Source organism: Odocoileus virginianus, chromosome 1 (assembly GCF_023699985.2).
Source record: "Odocoileus virginianus isolate 20LAN1187 ecotype Illinois chromosome 1, Ovbor_1.2, whole genome shotgun sequence".
NCBI lineage: Eukaryota > Metazoa > Chordata > Mammalia > Artiodactyla > Cervidae > Odocoileus > Odocoileus virginianus.
Window position 1 is genome coordinate 54,336,969 of NC_069674.1, and position 24,440 is coordinate 54,361,408.

General features: G+C 36.7%; 1 protein-coding gene across 1 annotated transcript in view; it reads right to left on the reverse strand.

Moving 5' to 3' along the window:
• Positions 1-24,440, reverse strand: part of TBX20 (T-box transcription factor 20) — a 45,289-nt gene that overhangs the window by 12,405 nt on the left and 8,444 nt on the right. The window contains exons 4-6 of the mRNA XM_020889338.2: positions 23,490-23,598; positions 20,055-20,213; positions 11,397-11,473 (exon numbers count right to left, since the gene is read on the reverse strand). Coding sequence (XP_020744997.1) covers positions 11,397-11,473; positions 20,055-20,213; positions 23,490-23,598 — 345 coding nt within the window. The remainder of the gene's footprint in view (positions 1-11,396; positions 11,474-20,054; positions 20,214-23,489; positions 23,599-24,440) is intronic.

Sequence of the window (24,440 nt, forward strand, 5' to 3'; positions counted from 1 at the left end):
TTACAATATTGTAGGGGTTTTTGTCATACATTGACATGAATTAGCCATGGATTTACATGTATTCCCCATCCCGATCCCCCCATATTTAAAAGAAATACAATGAATAAGAGAAAGGATTTTGGTTTCAGACAAACCAACCTGGGTGTGAGGCTCAGCTGTCACAAATTACACTATGTGAATCATAAAGTTTTAATCTCTTTAAGCTTCAGCCGAATAGGAATAATAACCATTCTTTATTATAGAATTATTTTGAAGTATAACTGAAATAAAATGTGTCAACTATTATAGCCCACTGCCTGTAACACATGGTGACTATGGAATGTTAACCATAATAAAGAGGGGGAAGACTTGATAAATTTAACAAAAGACAGGAAGAGAAAATAAAAGGTAAAATGAATAGCTGAACTTAACAAAGAGCAGAAACAGTTAAAAAGAAACAAAACCAAACATATCAGCAGTTGTAACACCTGGAGATAGACAAAATTTTTCTATTAAAACACAAAGACCTTCAGACAAATTTTTAAAAATACAGATAGTCTATGACATTTTACAAAAATACATATCATTATTTACTCAATAAATATTCGAGTGTTTACTGTGTACCAGGCACTATTCCAGGTTCTGGGGATATAGTAGGAAACAAAAGGCAAAGCACTGGACCAATCAGATATTAGGGGCTGCATATTCTAAGCAGAAGGTGAGTATAAAGGCCCTAATTGAGGCTGAGATGGACCTGGCTATGTAAAAAAAAACAAACCAAGCAAGACAAAGGTAGATGAGTTCAGAAAGATAACTGGGAGGGTTGGGATCAGACTATGGCACCTTCCAGGCCTTGTCTGGACGTTGGGTTTCACAGTGAATGGGAAGATGAGTCACTGGAAAGTTCTAAGCAAGACTGATGTGATTTGACTGACTTTTTTTCTTAAAAGATCATTCTGATTGGTGAACTGAAAGCTGACTTAAGAGCAGTAAGAATGGACATAGAAAAATCAACGGAAAATTAACAATCTAGGAAACAGATGATAGTGTCCTAGATAAGGGTGGTAGCAGCAGGAATGGTAGGAAGTAGTTGGACTTCTCTGGATATGGTTTGAAAAATTAGTCAACTGTATGTAGAAGTGAAAGTCGCTCAGTCGTATCTGACTCTTTGCGACCCCATGGATTATACAGTCCATGGAATTCTCCAGACTAGAATACTGGAGTGGGTAACCTTTCCTTTCTCCAGGGGGTCTTCCCAACCCAGGGATCAAACCCAGGTCTCCCACATTGCAGGCAGATTTTTTACTGGCTGAGCCACAAGGGAAGGTGAGAGATAAAGGCAAGCCGGGAAGGGTGACTCCCAGTCTTTTGGCAGAGCAATGGGAAGGATGCAGCTGAGAAGCGAACTGTAAGAGAAGCACAGATGTAGAAGAGTGTGATTGGGCATCCTGTCATAGATGTGTGAAATTTAAGGCACCCTTAAGGGAGAGGGAAAAAGAAAAGAGACAGCCAGAGCTTTGACTCTAGAGAAACCAGAACCAGAGATGTAAATTTGATAGAAGTCAGCATATAATGGCATTTAAAGGCATGAAGCTAACTGCTCAGATCACTCAGGAAGGGGATGTGGACTGAGAAGAGAGGAAATCCAAGGACTAAGGCCTGGACCATATTACTGTTCTACAGATAGAGGACAAGGGGGAGAACCAAGAAGTGGATGGAGAAAGAATGGCCACTGGAGTAGAATAAAAACCAGAGATTGTGAGAGGTCTTGGAAGCAGAGGAAAAACGGAAGAATAAATGGCAAAGAGGAAAAAGGGAGAGAATAAATGACAATGTCAAACCCTGGTAACTCTACTTAAGGAGCTTCACTATAAGGAGTAGAAAACTGGGAGAATCAGTAACTCAAAAGACACATGGCATCAAGAGGAGGCTGTTTTTTACTTGATGAATGAAATGGCAAGATATTTGTTTAATGATGCAAGAGAAGAGGGGTCTCTTGCTGTTAGAACAAAGATTTTTTAAAAATTCAAAGGCAAATAAAACCAACAAATGTTAAGGTATAGCAATATAAGGTTATTCAAAGCAGAACTCAAGACAGGCATTAAATGGGATAGAAGTAAACGCACATCTATCTGACTGATAAACTATGGAACAAACCAAAAAAGCAGTTAAAGGTATTCACCCAAAGAATTCCCCAGATGAATTTATGCACAAGATTCTACAGGATCACTTCTTTGGATTTAAACTGATCAAGCAATAAAAAGCAGGAAGATATTTCAATTCATTCAGACTAGCAAAAACCTGATACTAAAAACTGACAAGGAAGAAGAAACAAAATGTATCTCTATTATGAAGACTGATACAAAAACCTTAAGTGTTAATAAAATATGGGTAAATTAAATTCAGCAATGTATTACAAGAAAAACAGAATCCCGATACGGTATATTCCAGAAATACAAGGATGGAAGGATGGCTCACCATAGACAATATGACTAGAATTAATCCTATTGTTATTTACAAGTAGAAAAATAATTAAAATTGTCTCCATGCATGTTAAAAGAGCGTTTAAAGTCAGTAACATTCAGAATAGCAAAAAGTTCTTAATTTAGGCATGGAAAGGTATTACCTCAGTATGATAAAGAATACCAATCCAAAACCAAAAGCCAATGAAAACCATATATAATGATAAAATACTAGAGGCATTACTAAATAAGTCAAGAATAAGAGAAAAATGCTAACTATCACAACTACATTTTAATAGTGTTCTGGAAATTTTAGTCAATGTAATATAACAAGAAAAAGACATTGTAAAAAGCATGACTATTAGAAAGAAAAAGATAAAATTGTCATTTTTGCTGCTGATATGGAGATCTAAGTAGAAAACTCAAAAGATTAAAAGGAAAAATTATTAAAACTAATGTTTTTTAAGTTCAGTAAAATGGCAGGATGCCAATGACATATAGGAATCAATAACTTTTTATAGACTAGACAGATTTCTAATTAAAAATTCTATTTTCAAAAGTAAGCCACCCCCATGGCTGATTCAAGTCAATGTATGGCAAAAAACCACTACAATATTGTAAAGTAATTAGCCTCCAACTAATAAAAATAAATGGAAAAAAAAAAAAAAGTAAGCCACCCCTAAAATAACCTTCTAGTACACACAAGACAAAAGAAAGCTATCATGAGCCATATATGTAATTTTAAATAGTCTAACGGTCAAAGTTTTAAAAAGCAGATGAGATTAATTTTAGTAATTATTTAACCCAATATATCTGCAAAATATTATTTCAGCATGTTATCAATATCCTAAAACTATTGTTGAGATATTTTCAGCCTTGTTTCACACTAAATCCTGAAAATCAGTGTCTGTTTTTTGTTTTTGTTTTTTTGGTACTTATAGTACTTCTCAATATGGAATAGCCACATTTCTTCACTAACCATCTATGGCCATTGGCTATTAAACTGGACAATGTAATTCTAATAAACCTAGCTATGTGCCTGAAAAAAATGTGTAGGACTTACAGACTTGAAAATACCCTAACTTATAAAGAACGTAAGAAGTTTCAGTAAAAAGACAAACATATGATGTATTCCTAGAAGTCTCAGTAAAGGCATCATTTTTCTCCCCCAAATTATTATACAAGTTCAACACAAGCCCAATCATAATTCCAATGACTTTTTCTTTTAGAAGACTGGACAAAATGATTCCAAACACTGGAAGTATAAATGTCAAACAGTATCAAGAAAACTTGAAAATGACAAGTAAAAAGATCTGGAGTTTGTCATATCAGATACCTGACTCCTTTTTTCCTGTTGCCTGGTAATGTCTATTCTACTTTCTCTGTCAGTATTCAGTACTATATATTTTCTAACATATTCCTTTCCCACTTACTCTATTTGTACAAAACAAAAACAAAAAACCTAACAGAAGAAACTTAATTTTGAACATTTAAATATCTTCATAGTCCTTTCTCCTTTCTCAGAAGTAATACCATGCTTTCACTTACTATCTTTCTTTCACTTAGAAAGTGTCCCTTCACTCCCCCAAAAAGAAAACTGACAGACTATCTGTAAGTTATATTTACGGTATGGCACTAGCAGATAATTCTCTCCCTGAACTAAATAGCTATAAATCAGATATTGAGAAACCCTTTTAGACTTTTGATTTGCTTCTTAGCTGTCCATTTGTAGGTATATGTACAAAGCATCTAATGAAAATACCTTCTACTTTTGTTAATGGCACTAGTTTTCTTTTACAAATGAGGGTGATGTTGTCCTTGGGAGTAAGGCTACACGTGAAGAATGTTGAGACATTAGGTATCTGAATAGAACCTCATAAAATGAGAGTGAGAAAATCAGAATGGCTTTTAGAGTATCTACAAAGCTTGTGCAGATGTAGAAGGAATACTGTGAGTTTAGAGGTATAAGGCATACAGATCCAGTCCTAAAGGCATTTTTGTTTGGGTATCCCATACAGGAGCTGTAAATCTGGGACAGGAAACTTGAAATCATTAAGGTCACATATTTATAACACCATATTCAATTAGGTTAGAAAAGTGCAATTTCTGTCATCATGTCATAAAAAGATGTGTTTTTCTCTCAGATCTCTTATTTTACAAACGCTCTCTATATTGTTACAAATAGGGCTGTTTTCCATCAGTTACAAGGGGCAATTCAATTACTAGATGGTTTAGTGCAGTAACTGACTCCAGACTAATTTAATTTCTTTAGGTCTCCAAAGATCAATTGATCTGATTTGTTCCATCCCCAAAGGCTGTTTAGGAAAAATTCAGACTTAAATACCTGGAAATGAAATCCAAAACCTTGGCCAATTTCACACTACTTAGGTCATCTTGCAAACTTGCAGCTAGTCTCATAAGATGCTCTTTTAGCCCTCAGACCACTGAAAGCTTCTAAGTTTCATGTACATGTGAGTGTTCCCGACATCAGGATGTTTACTCAGTTAAGTGGAAAATGTGGCTGCATGCATTATCAAGTCCGTCACTCTAAATGGCAGTCAGTCTGGGTCCCTGTCTCTCATAAACATAAGTAAAACTAAAGGGGCTATTTTTATTCTAGAAGTATTTTATTAAGATTATTGAAAGTCACTTGGATGGGGTAAAACTATGCTCATCTCAGTTCAGTTCAGTTCAGTCGCTCAGTCATGTCTGACTCTGCAACACCATGGACCGCAGTATGCCAGCTTACCTGTCTATCACCAACTCCCGGAATTTACTCAAACTCATGTCCATTAAGTTGGTGATGCCATCCAACCATCTCCTCCTCTGTCATCCCCTTCTCCTCCCACATTCATCATTTCAGGCATCAGGATCTTTTCTAATGAGTCAATTCTTCACATCAGGTGGCCAAAGTTTTAGAGTTTCAGCTTCAGCATCAGTCCTTCCAATGAGTATTCAGGATTGATTTCCTTTAGGATGGATTGGTTGGATCTCCTTGCAGTCCAAGGGACTCTCAAGAGTCTTCTCCAACACCACAGTTCAAAAGCATCAATTCTTCAGGGCTCAGCTTTCTTTATAGTCCAACTCTCACATCCATACATGACTACTGGAAAAACCAAACCTTTGACTAGACAGACCTTGGTTGGCAAAGTAATGTCTCTGCTTTTTAAAATGTTGTCTAGGTTGGTCATAACTTTTGCTTCTTCCAAGAAGCAAGCGTCTCTTAATTTCATTGCTGCAAACACCATCTGCAGTGATTTTGGAGCCCAAAAAATATAGTCTTGTCACTGTTTCCATTGGTTCCCCATCTATTTGCCATGAAGTGATGGGATGAGATGCCATGATCTTTGTTTTCTGAATGTTGAGTTTTAAGCCAGCTTTTTCACTCTTCTCTTTCACTTTCATCAAGAGGCTCTTTAGTTCTTCTTTGCTTTCTGACATAAGGGTGGTGTCATCTGCACATCTGAGGTTATTGACATTTCTCCTGGCAATCCTGATTCCAGTTTGTGCTTCATCCAGTCCAGCATTTCTCATGATGTCCTCTGCATGTAAGTTAAATAAGCAGGGTGACAATATACAGTCTTGACGTACTTCTTTCCCAATTTGGAATCAGTCTGTTGTTTCATGTCCAATTCTAACTGTTGCTTCTTGACCTGCATACAGATTTCTCAGGAAGCAGGTCAGGTGGTCTGGTATTCCCATCTCTTTCTGAATTTTCCACAGTTTGTTGTGATCCATATAGTCAAAGGCTTTGGCATAGTCAATAAAGCAGAAATAGATGTTTTTCTGGAACTCTCTTACTTTTCCAATGATCCAACAGATGTTGGCCATTTAATCTCTGGTTCCTCTGCCCTCTCTAAATCTAGCTTGATTATCTGGAATTTCATGATTCACATACTGTTGGAGCCTGGCTTGGAGAATTTTGAGCATTACTTTCCTAGCGTGTGAGATGAGTGCAATTGTGCGTAGTTTGAGCATTCTTTGGCATTGCCTTTCTTTGGGACTGGAATGAAAACTGACCTTTTCCAGTCCTGTGGCCACCTGCTGAGTTTTCCAAATTTGCTGGCATACCCAGTGCAGCACTTTGACAGCATCATCTTTTAGGATTTGAAATAGCTCAACTGGAATCCCATCATCTCCACTACCTTTGTTCATAGTGATGCTTCCTAAGGCCCACTTGACTTTGCATTCCAGGATGTCAGCCTCTAGGTGAGTGATCACACTATTGTGATTATCTGGGTCATGAAAATCTTTTTTGTATAGTCTTCTGTGTATTCTTGCCACCTCTTCTTAATATCTTCCGCTTCTGTTAGGTTCATACTATTTCTGTCCTTTATTGTGCCCATTTTGGCATGAAATATTCCATTGGTGTCTCTAATTTTCTTGAAGAGATCTCTAGTCTTTCCCATTCTATTGTTTTCCTCTATTTCTTTACACTGATGACTGAGGAAGGCTTTGTTATCTCTAATTGATATTCTTTGGAACTCTGCATTCAAATGGGGATATCTTTCCTTTTCTTCTTTGCCTTTTGCTTCTCTTCTTTTCACAGCTATTTGTAAGGCCTCCTCAGACAGCCATTTTGTCTTTTTGCATCTCTTTTTCTGGGGATGTCTCCTGTACAGTGTCACAAACCTCCGTCCATAATTCTTCAGGCACTCTATCAGAGCCAATCCCTTGAATCTATTTCTCACTTTCACTGTATAATTGTAAGGGATTTGATTTAGGTCATACCTGAATGGCCTAGTGGTTTTCCCTACTTTCTTCAATTTAAGTCTGAATTTGGCAATAAGGTGTTCATGATCTGAGTCAAAGTCAGCTCCCAGTTTTGTTTTTGCTGACTGTATAGAGTTTTTCCATCTTTGCCTGCAAAAAAATATAATCAGTGTGATTTTGATATTGACCATCTGGTCATTTCCACGTGTAGAGTCTTCCCTTGTGGTGTTGGAGAGGGTTTTGCTATGACCAGTGCGTTCTCTTGGCAAAACTCTATTAGCCTTTGCCCTGCTTCATTTTGTACTTCAAGGCCAAATTTGCCTGTTATTCCAGGTATTTCTTGACTCCCTACTTTTGCATTCCAGTCCCTGATAATGCAAAGGACACCTTTTTTGGGGGTGTTAGTTCTTGAAGGTCTTGTAGGTCTTCATAGAACCATTCAGCTTCTTCAGCATTACTAGTCGGGGTATAGACTTGGATTCCTGTGATATTGAATGATTTGCCTTGGAAATGAACAGACCATCCTGTTGTTTTTGAGATTGCATCGAAGTATTGCATTTTGGACTCTTTTGTTAACTATGATGGCTACTCCATTTCTTCTAAGGGATTCTTGCCCATAGTAGTAGATATAATGGTCATCTGAGTTAAATTCACCCGTTCCAGTCCAATTTTAGTCTGCTGACTCCTAAAATGTCAATGTTCACTCTTGCCATCTCCTGTTTGACTACTTCCAATTTGCCTTGATTCATAGACCTAACATTCCAGGTTCCTATGCAATATTGCTCATAGGAACAATAGCATCGGACTTTACTTCCATCACCAGTCACATCCACAACTGGATGTTGTTTTTGCTCTGGCCCCATCTCTTCATTCTTTCTGGAGTTATTTCTCCACTGATCTCCAGTAGCGTATTGGGCACCTACTGACCTGGGGAGTTCATCTTTCAGTGTCCTATCTTTTTGCCTTTTCATACTGTTCTCAAGGCAAGAATACTAAAGTGGTTTGCCATTCCCTTCTCCAGTGGACCACGTTTTGTCAAGACTGTCCGCCATGACCCGTCCATCTTGGGAGGCCCTACATGTCATGGCTCATAGTTTCACTGAGTTAGACAAGGCTGTAGTCCATGTGATCAGATTGGTTAGTTTTCTATGATTGTAGCTTTCAGTCTGTCTGCCCTCTGATGTTTAAGGATAAGAGGCTTATGGAAGCTTCCTGATGGGAGACACTGAGGGGGAAACTGGGTCTCGTTCTGATGGGCGGGGCCATGCTCAGTTCAGTTCAGTTCAGTTGCTCAGTCATGTCCGACTCTTTCCGACCCCATGAATCACAGCATGCCAGGCCTCCCTGTCCATCACCAATTCCCGGAGTTTACTCAAACTCATATCCATGAGTGGGTGATGCCATCTAGCTATCTCATCCTCTAAACCTTTAATCCAATCTTCTGTTGATGGGCTGGGCTGTGTTCCCTTCCCTGTTATTTGGCCTGAGGCCAAACTGTGGTGGAGGTAATGAAGATGATACTTTGCCAACAAAGGTCCATCTAGTCAAGGCTATGGTTTTTCCAGTTGTCATGTATGGATGTGAGAGCTGGACTGTGAAGAAAGCTGAGCGCTGAAAAATTGATGCTTTTGAACTGTGGTGTTGGAGAAGACTCTTGAGAGTCCCTTGGACTGCAAGGAGATCCAACCAGTCCATCCTAAAGGAGATCAGTCCTGGGTGTTCATTGGAAGGACTGATGTTGAAGCTGAAACTCTAATACTTTGGCCACCTCATGCAAAAAGATGACTCATTGGAAAAGACCCTGATGGTGGGAGGGATTGGGGGCAGGAGGAGAAGGGGACGACAGAGGATGAGATGGCTGGATGGCATCACCGACTCAATGGACATGAGTTTGAATAAGCTCTGGGAGTTGGTGATGGACAGGGAGGCCTGGCGTGCTGCGATTCATGGGGTTGCAAAGAGTTGGACATGACTGAGCAACTGAACTGAACTGAATGAAGATAATGGTGACCTCCTTCAAAAGTTCCCATGCAGGCACTGCTACAGGCAATGCCCCCAACCCTGCAGCAGGCCACTGCTGACCCACACCTCTGCCAGATGCTCATCTAGTAAAATATAATTATTTTACATTTTCAGATTTTGAAAGTGCTTTCATAAATGTCATCTTACATGGTCCTTATAATAAAGTGAGCAGCATTATGTTCTCCATTTTATACATGAGGAAACAGACTCAGGGTAACTTCTGAGGATCACTTAGAAGTGATCTTACTTAATTTAGTTACTTAAGATCTTACTTAAGTGATCTACTTAACTTAGGTAACTTCTCTAGGATCACTCAGCCAGGAAAAGGCAGAGCACAGATTCTAACCCATGGCTTTGTCTTCATATACCATGCTCAACCCCTGACCTGAAACAGAAGATATGAGGCACACTATAAAAACACATCTCTACTGCCCCACTGAACCACTGTCTTCATTTTTGCCTGATACCTGATTAGAAAAGAGAAAAAATTCACTTATTATAATCCCACTTGCATAAATACAGTGTGAATCAGTGCCTTTGGCACTCTAGAAACAGGAGATGAGAAAGATCACAGCTAAATGGAAGTAGCCTTTTTAAAACACCTCCTGGTAGTTCAGATGGTAAAGTATCTGCCGACAGTGTGGGAGACCCAGGTTTGATCCCTGGGTTGGGAAGATTCCCCTGGAGAAGGAAATGGCAACCCACTCCAGTACTCTTGTCTGGAAAATCCCATGGAGAGAGGAGCCTGGTAGGCTACAGTCCATGGGGTCACAAAATGTCTTTGTAAATGTGGACTCCTCTGTCACCCATGCTGCTGATACCAATTTCTCAATGATTTGGATCTTATGGCCTATTTGCATGCCTATGTTCTACCTAATTGAAGTTACCTTCTTGCCATCCATTTTGCAAGGGATTTTCAACCACAAGCTCAAGTTCCTTTCCCTGATCTCAGTACCCCCAATCACTTGTCAGGCTCTTCAACTAATTAATCTTTTCTACTCAAATGCCTGCCCAACTTTCAGTCTCTCCTACTGGATTCTTTGCCTCCCCACTGAGCTTCTATATCTTTCCCGGCAAAATCAAAACCACACCCTTATGCTCTGGCATTGGGAAGGATGACTGAAGGATCAGATGTTGCTAAAATTTATAATAATCCTTTAATTTGAGTTGCCAGAACAGGAAAGAGAAGTGCTGAGGTCAGGACATGTGACCATGTGGTAGGTGACGAAGTGTGTCAGAACCATGTAGCAGTTGGTGGGGAAATCACATAAAGATCTGGAGATAAAATAAACCAGAGGGCTGGTAGTTAGGGTACTCCACCTGTCTATAAAGATTCCAGGACATATAAGAGATTAAATACAGAGGATGAATAAAATCTGATGATTTAATGTATAAAATGGCGGCTGTTTTATAATTTAAATTTGCAAAGACAGTAGAATTTAAGTGTGTTCACCAAAAATTAAACAGTAAGTACAGAAAGTTGCATAGTACGCTTAGGGGTACAAATAATCAGTTAGGTTGAAAAAAAATCTTTTCTTTGAAAAAAACATTTTTGACATTCATATTGGGTAACTCTGCATCTCAATATAGTCATTACTCATCACATAAACAGTCTCACACTTTGTGAACCATTTTAATTAAAAATTAGGGTCAATTACAGGCACATGATTGTCACTTGCCTTAAAGGTCCTGTTATCCAATAGCTTTCCTATTAAACACACGCATTCTACACTGTAGATAAAATATGCACCTTGATTTAAACTGCCTCTTTTTGCTTCAAAATTCCAAACTACCTTTATAGTCTTTATGTTAGCAAATATATCCACTTCAGAAAGCAACAGCTATTAAGATTCTATTTTCTCTGTGGATTGCCACTTAAGACATGAAGCTTAATATCATCAAGAGGACTGAGTTTTTGATAACAAAGAAGCCCTATTTTTTGCAGTTGAATTAATGTCCTGTTCAAAGAAACCACTTCACTCAGAAATGGAGCATAGAATAGATCCAGCTGCAGCGGCTGTCAGAACTTCAGCAGTTGCATATCTGTAGGGTTTATAACCGGAAATGAAGGTCAGGCAGAGAACAGGAGATTATACAGAGTATTGGAGACTATATACAGTAAAATTATGTCTCTTTGGTGTTGCAAGGAGTGTGCTCTTAGAAGCTAGTGCTTTTCTTTATCTTATCTGGGCAAAAAAGTAAACAGAAAATTCTCATTACCTCTCAATGTCCGTGAGCCTGGAGGAGTCCCGGAATCCTTTGGCAAAAGGGTTACTATCTATTTTCAGCTTGGTTATCTGGAAAGGGAAGATGAGTACACAAAACAGTGTCATGTTTGTGGTCAAGGAAACAAAATCAGAAATAAAAAGTTTGTTCATTTTCCATCATAGCACCCCAAGAATGTCTAAGAATATCTTAATATCACTCAGTATTGTGACAAAACTTGAAATTGCTAAAGAAATTCACAAATTTGGGTGAATTGGTCAGAGAAGGCATCAAGGAAGAGGAAGTATCTGAGGACAGAGTATCTGTTCCTAAAACAGGCTGGATGTCAATAAACAGAGACAGTTAGAAATGCGGGCCTGTTATGAACAGTGTGCCTGATGTGAGAAGTATTTAAGAGTAGTGAAAGGTTAGGGTGGACTAGGCAATGAGGAAACTGTTCAGAACTGGACAATACCCGCCAGCATGGGTGGGTAACGGGAATGAAAACAAGAATGTTGCCTCATGCTGACTTGACAGCCTCATTTGTTAATACCATGGGCACCTATATATACCGTAATAGATACCTCAATAATAGCTTCATGTTCAACACTGTACTGAAAAACATGATACAAATACATGATATAAAGTTTTCAGCATATAAATTTACCCCATTCCCTCTCCATCTGACTAAATTAGAATCAAATTAATGGGTCTCCTGTTACCCTCCCATAGAATGTTACTTACAGACTCTACGCTTATTTGGAAAAAAGTATTTGAAAAAAATAGTCTTATTTCCTAATAAGAATCATAGTCTGAAGTACTAAGTGTCTATGCTGTGCTAGCCATAATTCCCACAGTACACAATATTAATGTAGAAAGATTCATTAAAACATATGCACTTCATGTTTCAGGGAAAATATATTAGGTACAAAAAAATAAATAAAGGAAACACTAATTAAAAGATACTTGACTTGCTAAAAGGCATGGAGGAGAATGTAGGACACAACTAGTTAGAACCACAGACACCTTTAAAGAGAGTCATAGCTCATTTGTGTCCAAATGAGAGCCCACATTCATCTTTGGAGAGAGGGAGAAACACACACGCAATAGTCTTAACCTGAAAAAAAGTTAGAGGCTGAGGGAGGCATGCCTTCCTCTTTCAAAGTAAATAATAAACACAATTAAAAACAGAACAATTAACAACAGTTTGAAATATTGTTTTGCCAATACTTTTCCTTTGATCAGAATGTATCTACTGTTCACTTTAAACCATTAACACCTAAAGAACTGCTTTATTCATTACAAAAGAAAATCATTGTTTTTCTTTCTAAAGTTTTCTCAGTATGTGCTAACCAATGTGCAAAGTACAAAAAGCTATATACCTCACTCAGAATAGAACTTCCCACACTGTCCTGGCCAGAGAGATGCTACTTCTCTATCATTAATATTGGCAAGTTGTAAGATTGATTCTTTGGTATTAGTTTTTTTCTTATACAAGTTATTTACTTTGATTTTCTAGCATATTTATTTAAATTTATTTTTAAGGACACTTGGCAGTACCTCAGAAATTCTTATTTTTAGCCTTATTTTTAGACATTTACTTTAGAGCAGCCAAAAATAAAATTGCTAATTTCCTTTTTAGCTTAGTTAATGGAAAATGGTAAACAGTGAAGAAAATAACTTAGATAAGTAAGAAACCTGTTCTTAATGGACAACAACAGGACTTTAGGTGTGCATAGAAAGAAATATACAGGAACTGCTGAGGTTGTCCCTAGTGTATGGCCATCAATAGTTTGTAGAGAACCTCTCTCACACTCAGTCACCTCTTTAATTAAGGGCATGGATTTCTAAAAGGTAAAGTCTATTTTAACCATTCTTTTCAGACTAGGATTTAGTACTGAAGGTCAATTTTCAGGGCAAAGGCAAAATATTTTGTTTGAAATAAATTATAAACATCTTATAAAGTCCAAACAATCAATATATTTTAGGATTATAAATTATCAACAAGATTTTTGAATCCTCAAAGACAGGATTTTTTTCATCTCTTTCTACTGAATAATTATAAATGAAATATTTCAGATTTCTAAATTGCTTTATAGTTCATGAAAACACTTTCACAATAATTCATCAACAAAACTGAGAACATGCAGTCCCTAAAATTCCACGGAGCAGGCAGAGGGATACACAGCTGACCAGAACTGGAAGTCATTTAAGTGTTACTAAAAAGGATGGCAGAACATTCACTGCAGTGTTACTGACATTAAGGGTGAACCAATCCCAGAAATTTTCAAACTGAAACTGTGAGGTAGATGAATAAAGTTAAGGCTCCTTTCAAGTTTAGTTTCTACAAGCTCATTTATAAGATTAAAAAGTGAATGGATTTGCCAGTGGATAAAATTTTCTGAAGACAGAAGCAAATAATATCTGATGCAGAAACAATTTTGAACAAAGTCCTTTTGCAACCATCCCTCTAAAATGTGAACCATCTCAGGAATTCCCTGGTAGTCCAGTGGGTAGGATTCAGTGCTTTCACTGCCAGGCCCTGGGTTCAGTCCGTGGTCAGGGAACTAAGATCCTGCAAGCCGTGCAGTGCAGCAATAAAAAAATGAAATACAATTTTTAAAAATGTGAACCACATCAAGCTTTCTTTGAGTCTTCATAAACTAAAAGAATATAAAATATTATCCATATAATAACTAAAGACTTTCTATCCACTTTGTCCCTGAAAAGGATTTTGAGAATTCTATTTGTTATTTGTATTTCCAAAAGGTAAAGACTATTAGCTTAGAATGTGATGATTGTGGAGTTACTGTAGAGAGTAAATACTTTCAGTGTGTGTTGTCAGCTAATGTGTCACAGTATCTAGTATTACCACCATAACTTTGAATGAGGAAGTAAATAAAATTCAACACAGGTTTTCAGATTTCTTTGGAACTTTCTTTCATTTATTAGAATTTTTCTCTTTCTAGTATCTTTATAGTATTTCTTTCATCATCCCCAAGAGTACCAATGGTAACTTTTCTACTTTATAGTTTGATATAATTTCAAACTGTAACTTCAAGAATAGTATATACAGCTAGATTTACCAATTGGTTCAGCACTGATTTAACTTTAGTGTGCTAGTTAGAAAAGGAGCTCAGGACATTAACCCAGTATTTACTTTCTCTATGGGCCGTGTTACCTAATTCCTGTTATCTAATAATTACTTTTGAAAGTTAGAGGATAAAAGCTGAATAGATCTCTTACTACAGTTGTTTGGGGCCCCTGAACTGATCACTACAGTCTTGAACAGGCTTTATGAAGTACTGATTAACAACACAGGAACTGTGGGTTAACCTTCTTAATGAGCTCACTGTGGTGTCGCTAGACTCAGTCTATCAGGGTGCCAACAGTAAGTTGCTTAGAAATGTTGGTTGAACTTTGCTTCAAAAACAAGCAGTCAGAAATATGATTTCATGTTTACCAGTTATAGACTAAGCGAAATTCTTTTTAAGTTTATATAAAAAGCATTTTGTTTTCTATTTTCAGAAAAAATTTTTAAATAGCAAAGTTTTAACATTCTAGTTAATCATACATTTTTAAAAGTTTAGGCACAGATTTTATCCCATAGATATTTAAATAAAAACCAGTAGCTAACAGAAATTCAGTTTTGCAGATATAGTTTTACATCCCTTTGTGAAATTTGGGAGAACTGAGAAAGTTAGAACTGACGAAAGAAAGGATCTGAGTTATATACAGTGATTTCAGTTGGACATCATTTTCGTAATATAAAACACCTCCAGCTTTTAACACCATTGGACAATGTCACCCATGTCAAAGGTAAAACTAAAAGAAGGATCCCAAAATAGTCAATTACTGAACATAATATGTATAGAACCCCATGTGAAACTACTGAAATGTCTTTATGAGTCAACAACAAATTTTAAAAATGCAGTGTTTTTCATTTTGTGAGGAAAAACAATTAGCAAGTAAGGACAGTAGTATGTGCTTAAGAAATCCTGCAGTTTCAAGTGTATCTACACACATGCAAATCACAGACTGAAAGTGAAAAGTGAAAGAGTCAGTCACTCAGTGTATCTGACTTTTTGTGACCCCATGGACTGTAACCCACCAGGCTCCTCTGTCCATAGAGTTCTCCAGGCAAGAATACTGGAGTGTAAAACAAACAAAAAAAGAATACTGGAGTGGGTTGCCGTTCCCTTCTCCAGGGATCTTCCCGACCCAAGGATCGAACTGGGCCTCCTGCATTGCAGATAGATACTTTACCATTTGAGCCACCAGGGAAGCCCATTCCAGCAAAAATATACCCCTCCCCTTTTTTTTTCATGTATCGTCTTGAAAATATGGATCATAATGCATTTCCTAACCACAAAATTCACTTATTCAACATCTCCTTTATCTATAGATAAGTGTATGCATAAATAGAGGGCAGAATTTTACACTGCCAGCTGCACCAAACAGAAGGGGACTTTTTCCAATAGTTATTATTCCATGTGATATCACTGGACTCTGAGTAGAGCTGAGGTTCCCAACCACAAGGTGAAATTGGCCCTCAGAGACCATTTCTCCAATTATCAGGAAAAGATCTGTCCAAAGGCATTTAAAAATGAAACCTGACCTACACTTCAACTCTAAAGCAATGGCTTGCCTGCTCAAAAACAATGTATGACCTTTAAATCTTAAATTATAAAATAGTTTGTTGAGAGTGTAATGTATTTAGCTTTAAACTAATAATGTAAAGAAATGCAATCATTTCCTCACAAAAACCAGAGGAAAAAAATAGGAAAAAAAGCGCCTTTTTCATTTCTCACAAATAAAACTACCAGACACAATAAATGAGAAGCTTTTTCACAAATTCTATTGGACACTTTGATTTTGCTGTTAATATATATGAAAGTAATGTCTATCCAAAGTTTAGGAGATATAAATATGATCTTAAGTGTGAAATTTTAAATCTTTTATGTTTTTTAGCCATGAAAAACTTATTTTATATTATACTTAGTACATATTTAATTTGTTTAATTCCTATATATTTATTTTATGTTTATTATAGGCAAATCAGTAGACAAGCATGATATAGCAGTGTTTATTTCTATGCTTCTACCTTTAAAGCCATAACCCCTAGCACAATGTCAGTGTAGGGGGGATGGGATGTACACACACACACACACACACACACACATGTGTGTGTGCACGCACGCGGCATTGTGCTAGGGATTATGGCTTTCAAGGTAGAAGCATAGAAATAAACTCAGACCTGGCAGGATCTATTGAGAAAATCAGTTCTGAATTTAGTCATTTTTATTGTGGTTATTTAGCAATGAAATGATATACCAATCATATTAATCATTACACTTAATGATGCAGTGAAAGCTAGATAGGCACTGGTAGGTGGATTTTTGAGCCCACTTATAATCTTAACTAGAAATAAACATTTCTCAAGAGGAGTAACTAGTATTGGGATATGTGGTTATTAGAATCTTAACCTATTTTAACTAAGTATTTTCAAATTCAGTTTCCCAGCCTTTACACTGTCAGTGGTCACTTTTTTAATCCTGCAATCTAGCATGATGCTTTCAAAAAGTAGGAATTAACACCCAAAAGGAATTATCCCACTTACCAGATTTGTGACCTTGGGGTAGTGTATTAACCATTCTGAACCTCAGTTTCTTCATCCACAAAATGGAGCTCTTAGGGCCTTATTCAGGGGATTAGTATCAGAATTAAGTGAGATATTGATTAAAAATATAGAGATTTTTTTTTCTAAGTTAAAAGTAACATCCAAACCATGAACCTTTGGTGAATACTAGTGTAGGGGAAGGGGGTAGAGGCTATAAAGACATTTGTTGGTCCATCCTGAAATTTTTAATACAAACTCAGTTTTAAATGTGTTAAAGATATTGTAGTTACAAAATAATCTTATTGTCAGTCTGGGCTTGTAGAAGTACTTACAAGTAAAGTATCAAGATGCATACAACTTAGTTTCAAATGATTGAGAGAAGGGGGAAAGTATATACCTCAACAGAGGTTGAGAAATGGAGCAGGGAAGGTAAAAAACTGCAAAAATTTAATTGTTGAATCTGGGTAGAGAGTACATGTGCTTCATTTTACTATTTGTTTAACTTTTGGATTTTGAAAATCTTCCAGATAAATGTTGAGTGGGAACAAAAGAATTCAATGAGATAATGTCACTAAAGCATACAGCTCCTATTAGAAACAGCTAATGCCAGAGGATATTCTGTCAATTTAGAATGATGACCATCTTGTCACACTGATTACTGTCAGTGTGGGGAGCTCCCTGCACAGAGCAGGTAAGCAGTGAGCATATGCTGAGAAGAAAAGAAATTAACATAAAGAACTAAAACCCTTTAAAATAGGATGTCTTGAATCCATCAGGGTCACAAGCTGAGAGGAGGTGAGGTTCTGCTTTTTTGGGGACATAAGTACCTAAAGCTTAGAGGTTAAGAACACTGACATTTAACACCTAACCACCTGGATTTAAATCTATGATAGAAGCAGCAAGGTCTCATTGGATAAGTTATTTAACTCCATGCCTCAATTCTTTTGGCTATAAAATGCAACATAAAAATACTGTTGTTCCTACCTCAAAATATTATTGTGAGGATTAAATAAGACAATGTACTTTAAATGGTGTTTTGCACATGGTAAGTACCCAAATATTAGCTATTATTATAATCATGTAGATAATAGCCTCCTGTTCCATTTTATGTGATATGAGAGGTCCTGCCAATATTTATTCAGGATTGCGCTTTTGTCAATTAGACCAAATTTCAGATGTTATACTTAAAATTCCCTTAATTTTGTTCTGTCCATAATTTTCACAGATGATTTTCATAAAAGCAATGAAGTTTTCACATGACAAATTTTTCTTTCATTCTCAAACATCAACAGGGTCTCTTGTATTTCCCTAATAGCTCAGATGGTAAAGCATCCACCAGCAATGCAAGAATCCTGGGTTCGATCCTTGGGTTAGGAAGATCCCCTGGAGAAGGAAATGGCAACCCACTCCAATATTCTTGCCTGAATAATTCCATGGACAGAGGAGCCTGGCGGGCCACAGTCTATGCAGCTGCAAAGAGTTGGACACAACTGAGCACACACACACACACACACACACACACACACACACACACACACACAATGTTATATGAGTCTTTCCCTGGTAGCCCAGTAGGTAAAGAATGTGCCTGCAGTGCAGGAGATGTGGGTTCGATCCCTGGGTTGGGAAGATCCCCTGAAGAAGGAAATGGCAACCCACTCCAGTATCTTTGCCTGGAAAATCCTATGTACAGAGGAGCCTGGCGGGTTGCAGTCCAAGGGTCGCAAAGAGTCGGACACAACTGAGTGACTAATACTTTCTTTTTTCAATGTTTATAGTATAAAAGCTACTAATTCAGTTAGTATAAGTTGAATGCATGTTTCAGGAATCTTTTGTGAACCTATGACATATATATACATGTGTCCTCAAATAAGTTGAAAACGGGATTGTTGATGTCAGTGTTCTAGATTCTAAGAAAAGTAAGATTAGTGTTTTAGGCCTCTGTGGGCTTCAGTCTATACCCAAATTTTTAACTTGGACATTCTCTGAAAGTTGGCACTCTTGTGTTATTTTAGGGATAATAAAAAAGTTATAGTACTTTGCTTTCACTTAAAGATAAATAGTATGATAACATTTGTACATTGATTTCATTATTTATACATTAGTTCATTTTTTAAAATGCCACTAATTTTGAAAAATCCATATGGTGACAAATCCTCTTTGGACATTCCAGAGACAGTCTAATAGTCACAACATGCCTTTTTGATAGAGTGCCTTAGAGTTTCCAAAGGCATGTTTATGTATAGCATCTCATTTGAGCTTTACAGGAATTCCCTAAGATGGGCCAGTTCTTAGTCCCAGTTTACAGGCAAAGAAAATGGCAGCCACAGTGATGAACTGAAGTCTACTCAAAGTCATATAGAAAGCCTTCAAGTTTATGCTGACCATGAAAGAATAAATGGGGAAGAATCTTAATAGCACCCAGTCCTTAGCAACACTTTAATAATTATTTACCAACTTAGTCTAAGCCTTAGAAATGCATAAAATTTAAATATGATTTACAAGAGTAGAAAATATAAAACTCAATATTATAAATTAGATTTCTTGATGTTTACATAATACAGTTTATTATCTAAAGAGGTATTTAAAATCATTCTACTATAATTAGCCTGAATTTCAGCTGAGTAAGTCTCACAAAATATCTAACAAATCAATAATTTGGATAGTTGGCTAGACTGTGTGTGCTAATTTAGCAGAAAAACTGAACTTTAAAATTTTATGAATTCATGAGTATATGGTTATGTACATCATGAGACCCTACCAAGAGGAGGTAAAGGAAGCTGGTAAGAAGTCAGTTTGGGATAGGTTTTGGCAGGAGAATGGGCCATAAACAGCTTGACTGGGAAAGTAACGGTTCTAGGAAACACAGACCTTTATAACACTGAGCTGCAGTCACTCAACATACTTGGAGGTCCCGGGGCTGAGTCTCCATAGCTTTCTTCAAAGTAAACTTCCGTTTTGAGTACTGGGATAGCCCTTCTCTCCAAAAAGATAAAAGCATCTCCTAAAACCTCATCTTTTTTGGCAAAAAAAATTGTGAAGGGTACACTCACCAGTTGATTCTGGTAGGCAGTGACTGCTGTAAAAACTGTTTCTGGAAAGATGAATGTTCTGAATTCTTCAGACTTCAGATTGAGTAATGAGGCTGTGTGGTCTTTCTTCTTAATGATGTGCACCCGTGGCTGGTACTTATGCATTGAGTTCAAAATTATCTACAACAAAGAATGGCAAGCACAGTACTGAAATGTAGGTTTTTATGTTGCTAAACAGGCCCAATTACAATGAGGCAAAGAAAGAATCATAAAATCTACAGTTTCAAATGCAGTTTTAAGATTAAAATTGACCCTTTTCATCCTTCAGGCAAGTAGTTTGTACATAATACTGCAGAGTCATCATTGTGAATCACACTTTACCAAAACAACTGCAAATAACACAGGTTGTTTCAAGTGTTCTTTCTAAAATTATAGCAGAAAAAGTCATCTGGAGGATAGGTTTATTTTGAAAAAAAAAAAAGTTTTTGTTTTTTAGTCTGGTTAGAGGCAGTATGTCTCTAAATTTTCTAAAGTAAGAAATTACATATTTGAGGAAGCAGATTGTTACTTGGGACAGTGGGGGTTTGGGGGTTGGGGTGGGTGGCGGATGGTAGGGAAATAAAACTTAAAAGGCAGTGAGGTGTGAGAGAGACTTTGGTTGGAATACTGAATCCGATACTTTCTCGCTCTTTTAATCTTGGGTCAAGTGATCGTACCTTTCTCACCCCATTTTCTTAAATGCAAAAGCATTTAAGTTTTAAACTCACAGGAGTTGTGGTGAGAATCAGATGATGTAACTCTTGTAAATCACATAGCAAATACGAAGTGCTCAGTAAACGTAACTGTATTATCATCATCATCATCATGTCTGATAGTTTCATTGATTCCAACTTCCAGTTACAAACTAAATAGGAATGATAATGACAGCTGTCTTCCATTCTATAGCTAATAAAAGTTGCCCAATACTTAGAAATCAGAAACATACCCTTGTTTACAAAGGCACTATTTTTCATGTATCATTTAAATAAAATACAGTTGCCATTATGAAATTTGAACAACAAAATTTACTTTCAGATATTAAAGATTTTCTATATCTTCCCCAATGCCACACCCAGACAGCTACCTAAGTATACAAAATTGAGTATGTTTTTCTTGGGATAACAGGGCTCACATTGTATGCCCTTAACCTCAGGAGCCTAGCAGAGAGCATGGTTCTCAGAGGAGGTGTTTAATACATGCTGTGGCAGGACCAGGGTCAACAGCATGCAGTATTGTTGCTCTCTTGTTTCCTTGGCTAACTTGGGTGTGGGTGAATGTTAATGCTGGTTGACTTTAGGAGAGTTAAATACTAGTCACTGTGAGATAACTGATATAGAATCAATCTATTTCTGCACTGAGATATACACCAACAAAGTTACAGGGCATTAACTGGCATAGAATTTTGAACACGCCATCTTTTTATGATCCCAAATCTGAACAGGAATTACTGAAGCAAATAAGAGCTTCAAATGAATCAAAATAAACTTTAAAAAGTTATCTCTTTGTATAATGCATTTATTCCAAGGAATTCAAGAATCTGTGCTCAGTCCTAAAACTGGAATAAACTTGAAGTGACAAAGCCAAACATTTGCCTCCTGAAACTGGTATAAGAAAAACCTGAGCATTCACTATATGTTCTACCAAGAAGATAAGAGTTTTCAAATCACATACGCACACACATACATACACACTGGAAAAAGCCCTAAGTTTTAAATAAGGTCCCCTCTTCCTTATTTATACCAGCCCTAGGTTAATTTCCTTTAGGAAAGGGTATCGGACAGACTCAGACCTGAGACTGAATCTCAGACCCCAGGGCTTCTTGAACCTCTGCTCAGGCTTTCATGGATCTAAGAAATACTGATAGAAATGTAGACTTTACTTCATTAGAGAAATAAATTCCTGGAAATAAGAAATTTTCCTATTATAAAAACCAAAAATGTATCTGTAAAGGGGGGCTTCTTCAGGGCTGATTCAGAGAACTTGTCTAAACAACACAAGATCTAAAAGATTTCCTTGTAGCTTTCAGAACATACTGTTTCTAGTGAAAAAGAGTTATATTAAATAATAAAATTTTAAAGCCAAAACGGATATTAGCAATCATCTAAGATTTAGGCAAACAATTTGTCACGATCTGATCTTGGCATAATCAGACTAGAACCCAGAGCTCCTGAAGTATAGGTTAGTGCTATTCCTCTTCATGAAACTGATGCCGAAAGGAAAACACACCAATTCTGGACAACTGAGTTGTAGGTTAACCTAGTTACTCTGACTTGGTCAGAAAAAACAAAGTCTCTTGTGGGCATATGAATGGTGGCAGTGCCTGAAGTGATTTACTTGGTTTTAGGGTCAATCCAATTTTTAGAACCATGTCTAGAGCTCTCTATTTTATTATATATGTATATGTAACCATTTTTTTTTAAGTTTTGAAACTCTTCTACTAAATTGCATAGATCCAATAAAAATTAAAATCTTAAGTAACAAGAGCTTTAGTAAAAGGGATAAGAGAGAGAATAATTATATGAGAATATCTAAGCCAAGGAGAGAAATTATGAAAATACCAACTTGCTTTCTGGCATACAGGGCAAAGGAAGAAAAAAAAAAAGAAACAGTATTCTCCTCATCACAAAGAAGCATGCATGTCTGTCTGAAGTTTCCTTAGCATAAATTCTAAAACACTTTTTAAAATGTAAATCTTTACTTAAGAGCATGAAATAACATCACAGATAGTTCCTTAAAAAGCAGTCTTAGCATGTGTAAAAGCCTTTGTTAATGGCTGTTCTGTTAAATGTTGATAGGAGCTCAGAATTCCAGTTTCTCTTTTCTCCACATTTTGATGAATTCCTTATTGATATATAAAATCAAATCATTTTGTTTTTAACAGCAAGACTTCTCTGTGTTCTAAATATTCATAAGATTCACTATAGAGGAGACATGTAATAAGCGAACAGCACTTTTCCAAATTTATTTGTACACAAAACCCTTTGGTCCCATTGTATCTCACAAGAATGTATTCTGCAGAACACACTTTGGGAAACCTCCACAGGAGGTCTCAGCCCCATTCCCTTTATGCTGTGTTATCTATCACTGATAGAAATTAAATATTTAATCCAAGAATGGGCTATAGTAACCTCCAAAATGCACATGCCCTGTGTTTAGTTGGCACAGGTGGTAAAGCATTTGCAGAAGTGGGATTCCATGGTGCCAAAGGTCCCTGACCCTCTTACATAGTAATGGCATACAGCATCTCTGTACGTATAAGGGTTCCCCAAAGAACACAAGAATGTTCTCACAGGATGACTCAGAGCGGGAAGGTTGGAGGGGAAAAAGGAGAAAAGGAAGAGACTTCAAGAGAGAGAGTTTCACGTGGCTTCTCCATTCTACCCCAGGGAATCCATGTAGTCCAAGTACTGTACTTACATGGCCATGCTGATCCAGTTCATTGTTTGTGAGTTTCACCTTTTCAAAAGACACCATCTGTTTGAGTAGCTGCTCGCCAGTAAAAGGAGAGTCTGGATGTACATACAACCTAAGAAAATTATGACAGAATTTTATTGAGACATTTAAAAAAAATCTCTCTGTGGGTTTTAAAATACCCTGATTCTAAAGGAACACAAAAATCTCATATAAATGGTGAATTTTTATTTGCCTCATTTAATCTCAAATTTAATAATACAGCAATGCCAAAATAATGCTAAAACATACAGATGTGTTTCTTTGTGTACCAATGATTTTAAAGGGGTAATACTTAATACATTTCCTATTATTAATTTTCAAGGGATAATACTTAATACATTTTCTATTATTTGCTGAGCAAGTTGTTTTTTTAAAGGTGATTTTTTTTTTCATCTAATTAATCAACTACTGGTCTGCTTCTGTCAAATATAAAATTCAATTGTAGGTATTTTCAAAAGAAGGTCTAGGTTAAACTAATTGCATAATGAGCTCCTAGTATAAACATTGCTAAAAAGCAGTGAAGACAAATAATTTAAGAGGAAACAATTCTAGAGAATCTATCCATTTAAACTCGAAGGTGGCTCAGTTTAAAGTTTGTTTTCTTTATAAGCATGACAGTAATTTTTATACAGTGACTCAGGGAACTTTTAATAGCTCACATAGTCTATTTGCTTCTCCTGGTACCTTAATATTATTTCTTTCATCATTACCTTGTTAAGTGCTCGCTAATGAGAGTGAAAACAAGCTGGGTAAGCTTCAAATTATTTAGTGTATTTATCTGTAAGTAGACTAAGCACTCCCCCCTCCCAAAAAAAAGCTTTGATGGGGGAAAAATGTACTTATCAGGCATTTGTCATTTATTGATCAGCTGCTATGTTTTTGGCTAGCTTTTACCTACTGACAGTTAAATGCAAG